The following is a 13,053-nucleotide window of genomic DNA, read 5'->3' on the forward strand; positions in this document are numbered from 1 at the left end:
CCCAAATAATTGGCAGATGATGAGGACAGTTATGATGTAATCCCCCTCTACCCCCACCCCACCCTCTCTCTCTCCCCCACCTCTCCCTCCCTCCCTCCCTCTCTCTCAGGGAAGCAGACAGATATAGAGCCCCCTCCACCTCTCCCTTTCTCTCCATCTCCCACCCCTCTCTCCCTCCCTTCCTCCACCTCTCCCGCTCTCCCACTCAGCAACATGGCCGCTAAGTCAGACGGAGCAGCGGCAGCAGCGGTGTGTGTGGAGGACGCCAACCCGCCAAGGTGCCTCTCCGGGCCGGGGAGCCCCGCGGCCGGGCCCCGCCGCCGTCCCGGTTCGAGCCCCGCCGCCGCCGCCGGGGAGCCGCACTCCGCGGCGGACTGCTGCTGGCTGCTCTGCGCGCTGCTCGTCTTCTTCTCCGACGGCGCCACGGACCTGTGGCTGGCCGCGGACTACTACCTGCGGGGCGGCTACTGGTGGTTCGGCCTGACGCTGGTGTTCGTGGCGGTGCCCTCCGCCGTGGTGCAGGTGCTCAGCTTCCGCTGGTTCGTCTACGACTACTCGGACTTCAGCCGCGGGGACGGCGCGGTGGCGGGATGGAGCGGCAGCGGCGCGGCGGTGACCGCGTGCGGCGGAGCGCTGAGCGCCGAGGACGGCGGCGCGCGGCGCGGCGTAGGCGCGGCGGAACAGACGACGACGGCGACGGCGACGGGGACGGGGACGGGGACGGGGACGGGGAACGCCGCGATCGTGATCCCGGTTTGCGGCTCCTCGCTGCCGCCTTGCACGCCGGGGAGAGCCGGCGGGTCGCGGCGGTGCTGCATCGTGTGCATGTGGGTGTTCCAGACCGCGCTGCACGTCCTGCAGCTCGGCCAGGTGTGGAGGTAGGAGCCGGTGGGGAGGAGGGTTCACTGCATGTGAGATGCATTGCTGCTCGCCGTGTGCGTGCGTGCGTGCGTGCGTGCGTGCGTGTGCGTGCGTGGGTTCGCACTCGCGTCTGTATCCACGCGTGCGCGTCTGCGTTTGGGATCTTCTCCGTCCCGCAGCTCGGGGGGCGTCAGGCTGTGGAACGGGCTCGTCTGGGATGTTTTCTGGACCCTCGTCCTCGGTGTCTGGCTTCGTCCGTCGCACGCCCGCGGGCTTGGAAAGGCTGTAGTAGATGCTCACGTTCTGTGTTGTGTCTCTACTGCTGGTTTGATGCCTCGTTCCGGGGCTTCCCCAAACTTTTTTTTTAACAGCAAACCCGCCCCCCCCAAAAAAGTTGCATACACTGTATTTATCTGCTGTGTGGCTTCACGTTCACATTTAACTTCAGCGAGTCCAAACTGACAATAGTATTTGAATAAATCAATATCATAAATTTAAGCAATAAATACGGATGTTCATGAGATAAGTCTATTATTTTGTATATTTTGCATTTTATTGTTTTATTGTACATTTTTATCTATCTATGGACATTTTTTTGTTTAATAAATATAAAAAATATGATACTTATATAATTACTTATATAGATGTTATTCTATTTGTATTCAAATTTGAACAATAAAATACATACATTAAATGCCAGTTTTTGCAGACCCCCTGCAATACCGTCGAGGACCCCTAGGAGGCTGCGGACCCCAGTTTTGGAACCCTCGGTGTTCAGTCAATGGTAGAACGTTGAATTTAGTTCATTCGTTTGAGATAAAAAAAAAAAAAAGTAGTGATTTTCGTGATTAATAAAATAAAATCGTTCCAGATGTGGTTCAGGTTGATTCCTAGACTAGATCCGATCGAATAAATCTCATCTGCAGACAAATGAACAGTGTAAACATTCGAGTGGGACCCTAAGTGTTGAGGTTTCCTTCCAGACCTGAGCTCCATCCTACGGCTCCAACGGGTCAGTTCAGCTCTGAACTGGAGCTGAATTGATTTCAGGGACGTCGAGGTTTTCCTGTGATTGATGAAAAGCCACTTCTCAGTGTTTCAGTGGGAGGACGGCATCTCTTTTCTTTTTACTTTCCAACAGTCGCTGATTCACCAATCTGAGGGAGGGACGGATGGATGGATGGAGGATGGAGGGATGGAAAGATGGAGGGATGGACAGATGGATGGATGGATGTATAGATGGATGGAGGGTTGGAGGGATGGATGGATGGATGGATAGATGAATAGATGGATGGATGTATGTATAGATGGATAGATGGATGTATGGATGGACGGATGGAGGGATGGATGGATGTATAGATGGATGGATGGATGGATGGATGGACGCATGGATAGATGGATGGATGGAGGGATGGGTGGATGGATAGATGGATGGATGGATGGATGGAGGGATGGGCGGATGGATAGATGGATGGATGGTGGATGAATGGATGGATGGATGATGGGTGGATAGTTGGATGGATGGATGGATGATGGGTGGATAGTTGGATGGATGGATGTATATATGGATGGATGGATGGATGGATGCATAGATGGATGTATAGATGGATAGATGTATAGATGGATGTATAGATGGATGGATATATAGATGGATGTATAGATGGATGTATAGATGGATGTATAGATGGATGTATAGATGGATGTATAGATGGATGTATAGATGGATGTATAGATGGATGTATAGATGGATGTATAGATGGATGGATCTATAGTTGGATGGATGTATAGATGGATGGATGTATAGATGGATGTATAGATGGATGTATAGATGGATGTATAGATGGATGTATAGATGGATGTATAGATGGATCTATAGATGGATGTATAGATGGATGTATAGATGGATGTATAGATGGATGGATCTATAGTTGGATGGATGTATAGATGGATGGATGTATTGATGGATGTATTGATGGATGTATAGATGGATGTATATGTAACAAACAGGGTTGTGTCTGTTTCTATCCATTGTCTGTAAACATCAGAACTTATTTTAAATTTAAAACTTGCAATTGTTTGATCAGCAGCTTGACCTGATCAATCAAACCTGATCAATCAAACCTGATCAATCAAACCCAGAGCAGAGCATCTGAATTCATGGTTAGACAGGATGATAATAATGTGTGTGTGTGTGTGTGTGTGTGTGTGTGTGTGAACACTAGGCATGGAGAAGGGATGTCAACCAGGAAACTACCAGAAGGATCCTGATGAACGCTTGTGTTAGAATTCTGTAGAAAGTCTGAAAAATTCAATAATTATTGACTGGGACTAAATAATGTAGAGGGAGTGAATAACAATACAATACCTGTCTGCCTGCCTGCCTGTCTGTCTGTCTGTCTGTCTGTCTCAGTTTCTCTGCTGAATAATTCACTGTAGGCCTTGAAGGAGCTGTCAATCACAGGATGTGTTTGTGTGCGTCTGTTAGTGTTAGTGTGTGTGTGTGTGTGTGTGCGTGTGTGTGTGTGCGTGTGTTAGTGTTAGTGTGTGCGTGTGTTAGTGTTAGTGTGTGTGTCTGTGTGTGCGTGTGTTAGTGTTAGTGTGTGTGTGTGTGTCTGTGTCTGTGTGTGCGTGTGTTAGTGTTTGTGTGTGTGTGTGTGTGTGCATGGGGGTGTGTGTGTCTGTGTGTGTGTGTGTGCGTGTGTTAGTGTTAGTGTGTGTGTGTGTGTGTGTGTGTGTGTGTGTGTGTGTGCGCGTGTGTTAGTGTTAGTGTGTGTGTGTGTGTGTGTGTGTGTGCGTGTGTTAGTGTTAGTGTGTGTGTGTGTGTCTGTGTGTGCGTGTGTTAGTGTTAGTGTGTGTGTGTGTGTGTGTGTGTCTGTGTCTGTGTGTGCGTGTGTTAGTGTTTGTGTGTGTGTGTGTGTGTGCATGGGGGTGTGTGTGTCTGTGTCTGTGTGTGTGTGTGTGTGTGTGCGTGTGTTAGTGTTAGTGTGTGTGTGTGTGTGTGTGTGTGTGTGTGCACTTGTGTTAGTGTTAGTGTGTGTGTGTGTGTGTGTGTGTGTGTGTGTGTGTGTGTGTGTGTGTGTGTGTGTGTGTGTGTGTGCGTGTGTTAGTGTTAGTGTGTGTGTGTGTGTGTGTGTGTGTGTGTGTGTGTGTGTGTGTGTGTGTGTGTGTGTGTGTGTGTGAAGCTCAACCAGCTTCATGAGGCGTCACCTGGAAAGCTTCTCCAGGATTTGTGGAATTTCTTTCCTTATGTGTTTGAGCATCAGTTGTGTTGTGTTGGAACCCTAACCCTGTCTCTCTCTCTCTCTCTCTCTTCCTCCGCCTCTTTGTGGGCAGATCCTTTGTTCTTTGTGTTTACTTTCTTAACCAGAAAGAAAGACCAAAGACAGCGAAGGAGGAGAAGTGAGTGACAGGCAGAAGAAGTACTTGTAAGAGTGTGTGTGTGTGTGTGTGTGTGTGTGTGTGTGTGTGTGTGTGTGTGTGTGTGTGTGTGTGTGTGTGTGTGTGTGTGGACAGAAGAACGTCTCCTCTTTTCTTGGACACCTGAGAGACTTGAGAGGGAAGAGAGAGAGAAGGGATGGAGGAGGTGGAGCGAAGATAAAACGATGGATGGATACATACATAGAACGAGAGACAGACAGATAGATAGATAGATAGAGTGAAGGATAGATAGATAGACAGATAGATGGATAGAGTGACAGACAGACAGACAGACAGACAGACAGTGTGTGGTGAGTCAGGACTCGGTCTCGATCGTTAAGGAGTTTTCAAACCATGTTACAGGTAGCCCCGCCTTCTCCTCAGGAAGTGGGCAGGGTTCTGATGGGTGGGTGTGGCCAGTGGAGCTCTTAAGTCACGCCCCCTCTAACTCCTTAAAACACGACTCAACACAAAGTAATCCCTGTATAAACAGCTGAGTGGGTGGAGCTTGGAACTCTTGGGGGCGGAGCCTAGGACATTCCTTAATATAATTCATCACAGGTGTCAATATCAATGCTATTGATTATTAGTCCTTAGAACGTTCCTAAAACAATAATCATTTTATCTTTTATGTTGAAATACTTCCACTTTGGTCGATCCATCCTCCAGGAGAAGTCCAGAAGGCGCTGCACCTGTCGCTCTGCTGGTGTTTGCTTGGTGCACCTGTCGCTCTGCTGGTGTTTGCTTGGTGCACCTGTCGCTCTGCTGGTGTTTGCTTGGTGCACCTGTCGCTCTGCTGGTGTTTGCTTAGTACACCTGTCGCTCTGCTGGTGTTTGCTTGGTGCACCTGTCGCTCTGCTGGTGTTTGCTAAGTGCACCTGTCGCTCTACTGGTGTTTGCTAAGTGCACCTGTCCCTCTACTGGTGTTTGCTTAGTGCACCTGTCGCTCTGCTGGTGTTTGCTTAGTGCACCTGTCGCTCTGCTGGTGTTTGCTTAGTACACCTGTCGCCCTGCTGGTGTTTGCTTAGTGCACCTGTCGCTCTGCTGGTGTTTGCTTAGTACACAGTGTTTACTTGGTGCTGATGGTGTTGTTTAGAAAAGCTCTTTCTACTTCTTTTGGGAGTTTCCATGAGAACATTCAAATATTAACTGTTTATTGAGCTTAAAATCAATTGATAAGCAGGTTTTTATGGAGGATGACATCATCAAGGCGTGTAGATGTATAATTTTTTTTATTGAATATTCAAAATAAAATAAGTCCCATCAGTTAACGCCGTTTTAAAAGTAAAAAAATATGAGAAATATTTAGACTTGAAAGCAAATCATTTCCGTTCGTGACAATAAGTAAAAAGTGCAGCTGCTTTATTTAACATTTCACTTAAAAAGTAAAATAAAAAAATTGATATGGCACCTACGTCTAAATAAATAATAAAGTGCGGTGTTGTTGTCGACATATTTTACACAATAAATATCAATCGTCTGCTTTGGGTCGGAACTTAAACATCCCAAAAAAACAAACTCTGGATGTTTGTCCAACGACGTCGTCTCCTCAGAGTTGTAGACGCTGCTCCATGTTCCCTGTGTTTACAAACACAGCCTGTCCACGACGGAGGGGGCGGGGCTTAGATCTATATCCACAAACCTGATTGGTCAGATTGAAAGGCCGGCTTTAGATCGTCCAAACGGATTGGCTTCCCTTTGCAACTCGCCGAGCGCGGAAATGAACGGATCTGCAGAATGTTTGCCTCAATGATCGAGGAAAACAATACGGTGGCGGACAAAAGGGCGTGGTCAAGCACCGACTGCGGACAAGGAACAGCGGCCGAACGGGGGCGGCGGGCGTGGCGGGGCGCGGGGACACGCCCGTGTGAACGCGGCGGCTCCACCCTGCTTCACCGGCACCACTTTCATCTGTTTGGAGAAGCTCCACCAGGACTGTGACGGTGGTTCATGTTCATCCTGGAGCCGACGCGGTCGATGCCGCGTCCACCATCATTGGACCTGTGCACCGTTGGCATTTCCCTGAAGCGTTTGATGAGCTGCTGTTTGAACATTTGAACATTTGAAAACTTGTCGTCCTCAGAAGCTCCTCCCTCCGTTCTCCCAGAATGCAACTCTCTGTCCACATGTGGTGAAGTGCCGGACTTGTGCCGTGAAGGCAGCCCTTAAAATCTGACGCCACGGCGCCACCGGGCCCTTCTGATGCCGTGTGGACGGAGGGCGCCGCCTCCTCACCAACGGCTGACGGAGTAGGTTGGGGTCAAGGTTCATCGTCAGATCCGCTGATGATTCAGGGATCTGCGATGATCGGTTGGTTTGGAAAATCTCGGCCGTGATCATTGAAGAAAACCGGCCGGGAAAGATATTCCACTTTGCCCAAAAGACGGCGGCGGCGCCTTGAACAATCTCGGCCGTGTTTGTGGAGCTGGAGCCCCTCGGAGGGCGGAGGCCACGGGGGGGCGGGGCCTCGACACCCTCTTCGGGTGGAGGCGCACTCTCCCGCCTGACGTTGAGATCCTTGGCTCCCTGGGCTGTTTGGGTTTTTAAAAGGAGCTGCCGTCCTGGATGCTGCACCACACACACTTTAATCAGGACTGACGGAGGCTTCATGGGTGGAGAACTTCATTACCATGAAAACACTGTGGTATTCATCCATTTGATGGTGTCTGTTGTTGTGTTGAATACTCCAATCCCACCCATTTGGAGATGGTACATTCCACTGCAAGTTGTGACATCACAACACACGCAGCACTGTGATTGGTCCAGACATCCCACTCGTTGCCTCTGTCTGTCTCTCCATCCTTCTCTTTGTCTGTCTCTCCATCCCTCTCTCTGTCTGTCCCTCCATCCCTCTCTTTGTCTCTCATCTCTCCCTCTCTTTGTCTGTCTCTCCATCCCTCTCTCTGTCTGTCTCTCATCCCTCTCTCTGTCTGTCTCTCCATCCCTCTCTTTGTCTGTCTCTCCATCCCCTTCTCTGTCTGTCTTTCCATCTCTCCCTCTCTCTATCTGTCTCTCATCCCTCTCTTTGTCTGTCTCTCCATCCCTCTCTCTGTCTGTCTCATCCCTCTCTTTGTCCGTCTCTCCATCCCTGTCTCTGTCTGTCTCTCATCCCTCTCTCTGTCTGTCTCTCCATCCCTCTCTCTGTCTGTCTCTCATCCCTCTCTTTGTCTGTCTCTCATCCCTCTCTCTGTCTGTCCCTCCATCCCTCTCTTTGTCTGTCTCTCCATCTCTCCCTCTCTTTGTCTGTCTCTCCATCCCTCTCTCTGTCTGTCTCTCATCCCTCTCTCTGTCTGTCTCTCCATCCCTCTCTTTGTCTGTCTCTCCATCCCTCTCTCTGTCTGTCTCTCCATCCCCTTCTCTGTCTGTCTTTCCATCTCTCCCTCTCTCTATCTGTCTCTCATCCCTCTCTTTGTCTGTCTCTCCATCCCTCTCTCTCTCTGTCTGTCTCTCCATCCCTCTCTCTCTCTGTCTGTCTCTCCATCCCTCTCTCTGTCTGTCTCTCATCCCTCTCTCTGTCTGTCTCTCCATCCCTCTCTTTGTCTGTCTCTCCATTCCTCTCTCTGTCTGTCTCTCATCCCTCTCTCTGTCTGTCTCTCATCCCTCTCTCTGTCTGTCTCTCCATCCCTCTCTTTGTCTCTCATCCCTCTCTTTGTCTCTCATCCCTCTCTTTGTCTCTCCATCCCTCTCCCTCTCTTTGTCTGTCTCTCCATCCCTCTCCCTGTCTGTCTCTCCATCCCTCTCTCTCTCTGTCTGTCTCTCCATCCCTCTCTCTGTCTGTCTCTCATCCCTCTCTCTGTCTGTCTCTCATCCCTCTCTCTGTCTGTCTCTCCATCCCTCTCTTTGTCTGTCTCTCCATTCCTCTCTCTGTCTGTCTCTCCATCCCTCTCTCTGTCTGTCTCTCCATCCCTCTCTTTGTCTCTCATCCCTCTCTTTGTCTCTCATCCCTCTCTTTGTCTCTCCATCCCTCTCCCTCTCTTTGTCTGTCTCTCCATCCCTCTCTCTGTCTGTCTCTCATCCCTCTCTCTGTCTGTCTCTCATCCCTCTCTCTGTCTGTCTCTCCATCCCTCTCTTTGTCTCTCATCCCTCTCTTTGTCTCTCATCCCTCTCTTTGTCTCTCCATCCCTCTCTCTCTCTCCCCTCCAGAAAGGGTTTGTTTAATCAACGCCTCGTTATGCAGATGAAGGGGCGTGTCCCTCTTAACAAGCTTTTATTTCCCAATTACCTTCATTTGACCACAGCGTGGTGTCTGGGCAGCATGCCAACACACACACACACACCAGATGATCTACGATGGTAAACACTTCACTGCGTATATGTACATATATATAAAATATTAAACTCATTAATCACATGATTTGTATCATTATGTATTATTATTGTACGTGTGTATGGATCAATTTAATTATTATATAGTGAGTTTTATTTTTCTAAAACAAAAACTGAGCTGTTAGAGAACGCTCGTTCACCGCCGTGTGCTGAGGTGTCAAATTCATCCATTCACCCCAAATAATTAGGATTTTTACTGTTTGTTAATTGTATTGTTTATTGTTTTGATTACTTATTAGTAGTTTATTTGTTGATTGATCACATCAATTTAACCAGTATTGAGTACTGTATTTACTGAAAATAGATTATCTTATTTAAAATGATTATTTTTATTCTTTTTATTATTTTTATTGATTTACACCCAAGGACACCAGGTTACATCACTGATGATGCGTTCAGGTGCATCGGAAGATGAATTCAACAACTATTTACTTTGGCGAAACGAATGACGACCAGGAATAGGCTGCTGACGACTGGAGAGACAGTTGGCATCATGGAAAGACAGCACCCGGGGCGGGGAGGGTCAGCAGCCCAAACTGCCTTCTCTGAGACGAGGAAACCCATCATCAAGCTACAGACCCTCTCAGGGAAAAATACCCCCAGGGGAGCCCGAGAAGGGGGAAGGATGAGAACCCCAATCTGACGGACCAAACAGCAACGACAAATGGCAACGGAGAAATGACTACGACCGCGACGTGCAGACGCGGGAAAATCTGCAAAAACAGCCATGGCCTCGAGATTCACCAGGCCAGGATGAAGTGTTTGGAGGGAGATGACGTACCACAGCGCACAGATACCACATCTGATGAGACGCAGGAGGTGCCGGGCCAGGAAGCACCCCATAGAGCCCAGAGCCTCCATGTTGCACAACCAGCTCTCCCAAGTATCTCCCTGGGGAAGGTTTGAATCAATTGGCCACAGGCCTGCAAGACGACAGTTTGGGAGCAGTTCGACGAGGATGTCGACAAGGTGCTTGAAGCGTCTGTGAAGGGAGATGTGGATTGGAGGCTGCAGCCAATGACGACCATCATCATCAGTCTTGCCCAGGAAAGGTTCGGTGCAGAGGAGAAGAGACCTGCTCAGACACCTTACACCAAGAACCAGAGGGCAGTGAAGATCCACAAGATCCGACAGGAGCTAAGTCCCCCAAGAAGAGGCACAAGGAAGCCAGCGAGGATCAGCGCCCCCCTTTGGCAGAGTTGCAGGACATCTTGAGGAAGAGGCTGATGACTCTACGTATAGCAGAAGGAGAGAGCCAGGAAGCGTGCTTCGTTCATAGCCAATCCCTTTGGCTTCACCAAATCACTGCTGGGGCAGAAAAGAGATGGCAATCTGGTCCGCTCGAAGGAGGAGCTCGATTTGCACATTCAGAACACCTACAGTGACCCCAACCGACAGATGGAGCTGGGCCAGTATGACATCCTTGTAGTCCCACCACCTCCTACCAAGGACTTTGTCACCAGGGAACCACTTCTGAAGGAAGTCCAGGAGTTTGTGAGGAAGGCAAAATCTAGCTCAGCCCCTTGACCAAGTGGGGTCCCATACAAGGTCTACAAGTACTGGCCATTGCTACTCAAGCGACTCTAGAAGATCCTATGAGTCATCTGGAGGAGAGGGAAGGTGGCACAACAGTGGAGATGTGCTGAAGGAGTCTGGATCCTTAAAGAGGCGGATTCAAAGAAGATTGACCAGTTCAGAATCATTTCACTGCTGAGCGTAGAAGGAAAGATCTCCTTCAGCATAGTAACAAGGCGGATGTCTGACTTCCTTTCCAACAACAACTACATAGACACCTCGGTGCAAAAGGGAGGGATCTCTGGAGTGCCGGGGTGTCGAGAGCACACTGGAGTGGTGACGCAGCTCATCCGGGAAGCCCGCGAGAACAGGGGAGACCTCACAGTGCTGTGGTTAGACCTAGCCAATGCGTAGTGCTCCATCCCCCACAAACTGGTCGAGACCACTATGACCAAACACCATGTACCACACCATGTTGCAGACCTGATCCTGGATTATTCCGACCAGTTCAGGATGAGAGTCTCAGCAGGATCAGTAACATCAGAGTGGCACAAGCTGGAGGTTGGGATAATCACAGGCTGCACCATCTCGGTAACTTTGTTCACCCTTGCAATGAAGGCTGGAAAAGCTTATCCGATGGGCGCGTATGAGCTTCAAACCAGCCAAGTCCAGATCACTAGTGGTGAAGAAGGGCAAGGTTACCGACAGGTTCCGATTTAACATTGAAGTGAAGCAAATACCAACCATCTCTGAGAAGCCGGTGAAGAGCTTGGGCAAGGTGTTCGTCAGCAGCCTCACCGACTCCTCATCTGTTAAGGCCACCTGCCAGGAACTGGATAGCTGGCTAAGATCAGTCGACAAATCCGGGCTCCCAGGCAAATTCAAAGCGTGGATATATCAGCATGGTATTCTGCCAAGGATACTATGGCCGCTACTTGTCTATGAGGTCCCCATGTCCACCGAGGAGATCTTGGAGTGGAAGGTCAGCAGCTGTCTTAGGAGATGGTTGGGGTTACTTAGAAGCCTCAGCAACATCGCCCTCTACGGGAACAGCACAAAACTCCAGTTGCCCCTGAAGTCTCTGGAAGAAGAGTTCAAGGTTACACGGACTCGAGAGGTGCTGATGCACAGAGACTCTAGAGACCCTAAGGTGGCTCAGGCTGGAGTGGTGGTGATGACTGGAAGGAAGTGGAGTGCCCAGGCTGCTGTGCTGGATGCTGATTCCCGGCTGCGTCACAAAGATTTGGTGGGCGTGGTGGCCCATGGTAGAGTGGCCTCGGGACTGTTCCCAACACCTCGGCATAAGGAGTGCAAGGGGAAGGAGAAGCGGAGGCAGATTCAGGAGGAGGTGAGGGCTGCAGTGGAGGAAGGGGGATTCAGCAGAGCAGCTGGCTTGAGGCAGCAGGGGCCTGGACAAGCAGGGAGCAGGCCATGGACCGGAAAGTCACTTGGACGGACCTCTGGCAGGCTGAGCCACACTGCATCACCTTCCTGATTCGGGTGGTGTATGATGTCCTGGCTAGCTCACCGAACCTCTTCACCGTGGGAAAGGTCGAGACCCCGAACTGCCCATTGTGCTCAGCAAAGGGAACGTTGGCGCACATACTGAGCTCGTACCCAAAAGCTCTCGGCGAGGGCCGATACACCTGGCGCCGCCTCGCGCCAGGCCGAGTACTCAACACCACCAGCGCAATCGTTTTTGTTAGGGCAGGAGTGCAGCCAAGGGCAGGACACAAGAGGGCGGCAGCAGGGATCCTGTCAACGGCCCAGGACTGGCAGCTCTCAGTGGACCTGGAGAAACAGCTGAGATTCCCGCAGCACATTATCAGCACCACCCTGAGGCCGGATTTACTTCTGGTCTCTGAGGCCACCAAGACCATAGTCATCATGGAGCTGACGTGCCATGGGAGGACCGCTTGGGGGAGGCTCATGAAAGGAAGCGGACCAAATATGAACATCTGGTCATCAACTGTCGAGAGCAGGGCCGGAAGGCGAGGTGCATGCCCATTGAAGTGGGCTGCAGTCCACTCACCACTCCACTCACCCCACAGAGCCCTCAGTGTACCGAGCATCACAGGAGAAGCAAGGAGCAGAGCCATCAACAACATCACCGAAGCAGCTGAGAAAGCCTCGAGATGGCGCTGGATCCGGAGAGAAGGTCCATGGGGTCAAGCCAATGCCACCTGAACACACAACGCGGTCTGATCAACCGTGGTGGGGTCGCCTGGGAGAGGGGGTATGATGTTGAGAGACCCTCACCCCAGCGGACACCAGGTTACATCACTGATGATGCGTTCAGGTGCATCGGAAGATGTTTTCAAGAGCTTTAGCGTATTGGTTTTAGGGAGTCATAGTTGATATTTCCATCCTGTTGCCCTGTGCTTCAGCTGCTTTGTGGAGTTTTCTTGATTCCAGACGCATTCAATCTGTCATGTTTTCATTTCATATTTCATGAAGCTCAACATCTGTCTTCACACATCTCACTGTTATAAATCATCGCATTAATAATCAATAAATCAATACCAGCGCTGGACGTTTGGACCCAAAACCCTTCTGGTTCTGTTTCAAGGTTTTTTCTTTTCAAGTTTACAGCTCAATTCATATATTTGATATTTAAATTTTTTTTCAATTATGTAATAATATATAAATCTATTTTTGGGAAAAGACAAATGCTGAAAATGTAATAAATAAAATAGAAAATTGCTGTGTGTGTGTGTGTGTGTGTGTGTGGGTGTGTGTGTGTGTGATTTCATATTTGCAGTATCATTAGAACGTTCTTCCTTCTCAGGAAGCTCCATCATTCGTGTTGAAATGCATGCTGGGAAATCAGCATATTGAAGACGCACCCTCCATATTTAGGGTGCACCCTTCATATTTAGGGTGTGCCCTTCATCAGAATCAGAATCAGAATCGGAATCAGAATCAGAATCAGAA

The 13,053-nt window shown here is 49.7% G+C and overlaps 1 protein-coding gene across 2 annotated transcripts in view; it reads left to right on the plus strand.

Moving 5' to 3' along the window:
- Window positions 1-213: 213 nt before the first annotated feature.
- LOC307241613 (XK-related protein 7-like) overlaps window positions 214-13,053 on the plus strand; it is a gene marked incomplete at both ends in the record, with an annotated part of 31,704 nt that continues 18,864 nt past the window's right edge. The window contains 2 exons of one of the 2 annotated variants that reach the window (XM_080015797.1): window positions 214-598; window positions 794-878. In XM_080015797.1, coding sequence (XP_079871923.1) covers window positions 214-598; window positions 794-878 — 470 coding nt within the window. Of the gene's footprint in view, window positions 879-13,053 lie in introns of both variants that reach the window. The other variant, XM_080015796.1, reaches the window with a different exon arrangement.

This window comes from Zeus faber (assembly GCF_960531495.2).
Source record: "Zeus faber genome assembly, chromosome: 15".
NCBI lineage: Eukaryota > Metazoa > Chordata > Actinopteri > Zeiformes > Zeidae > Zeus > Zeus faber.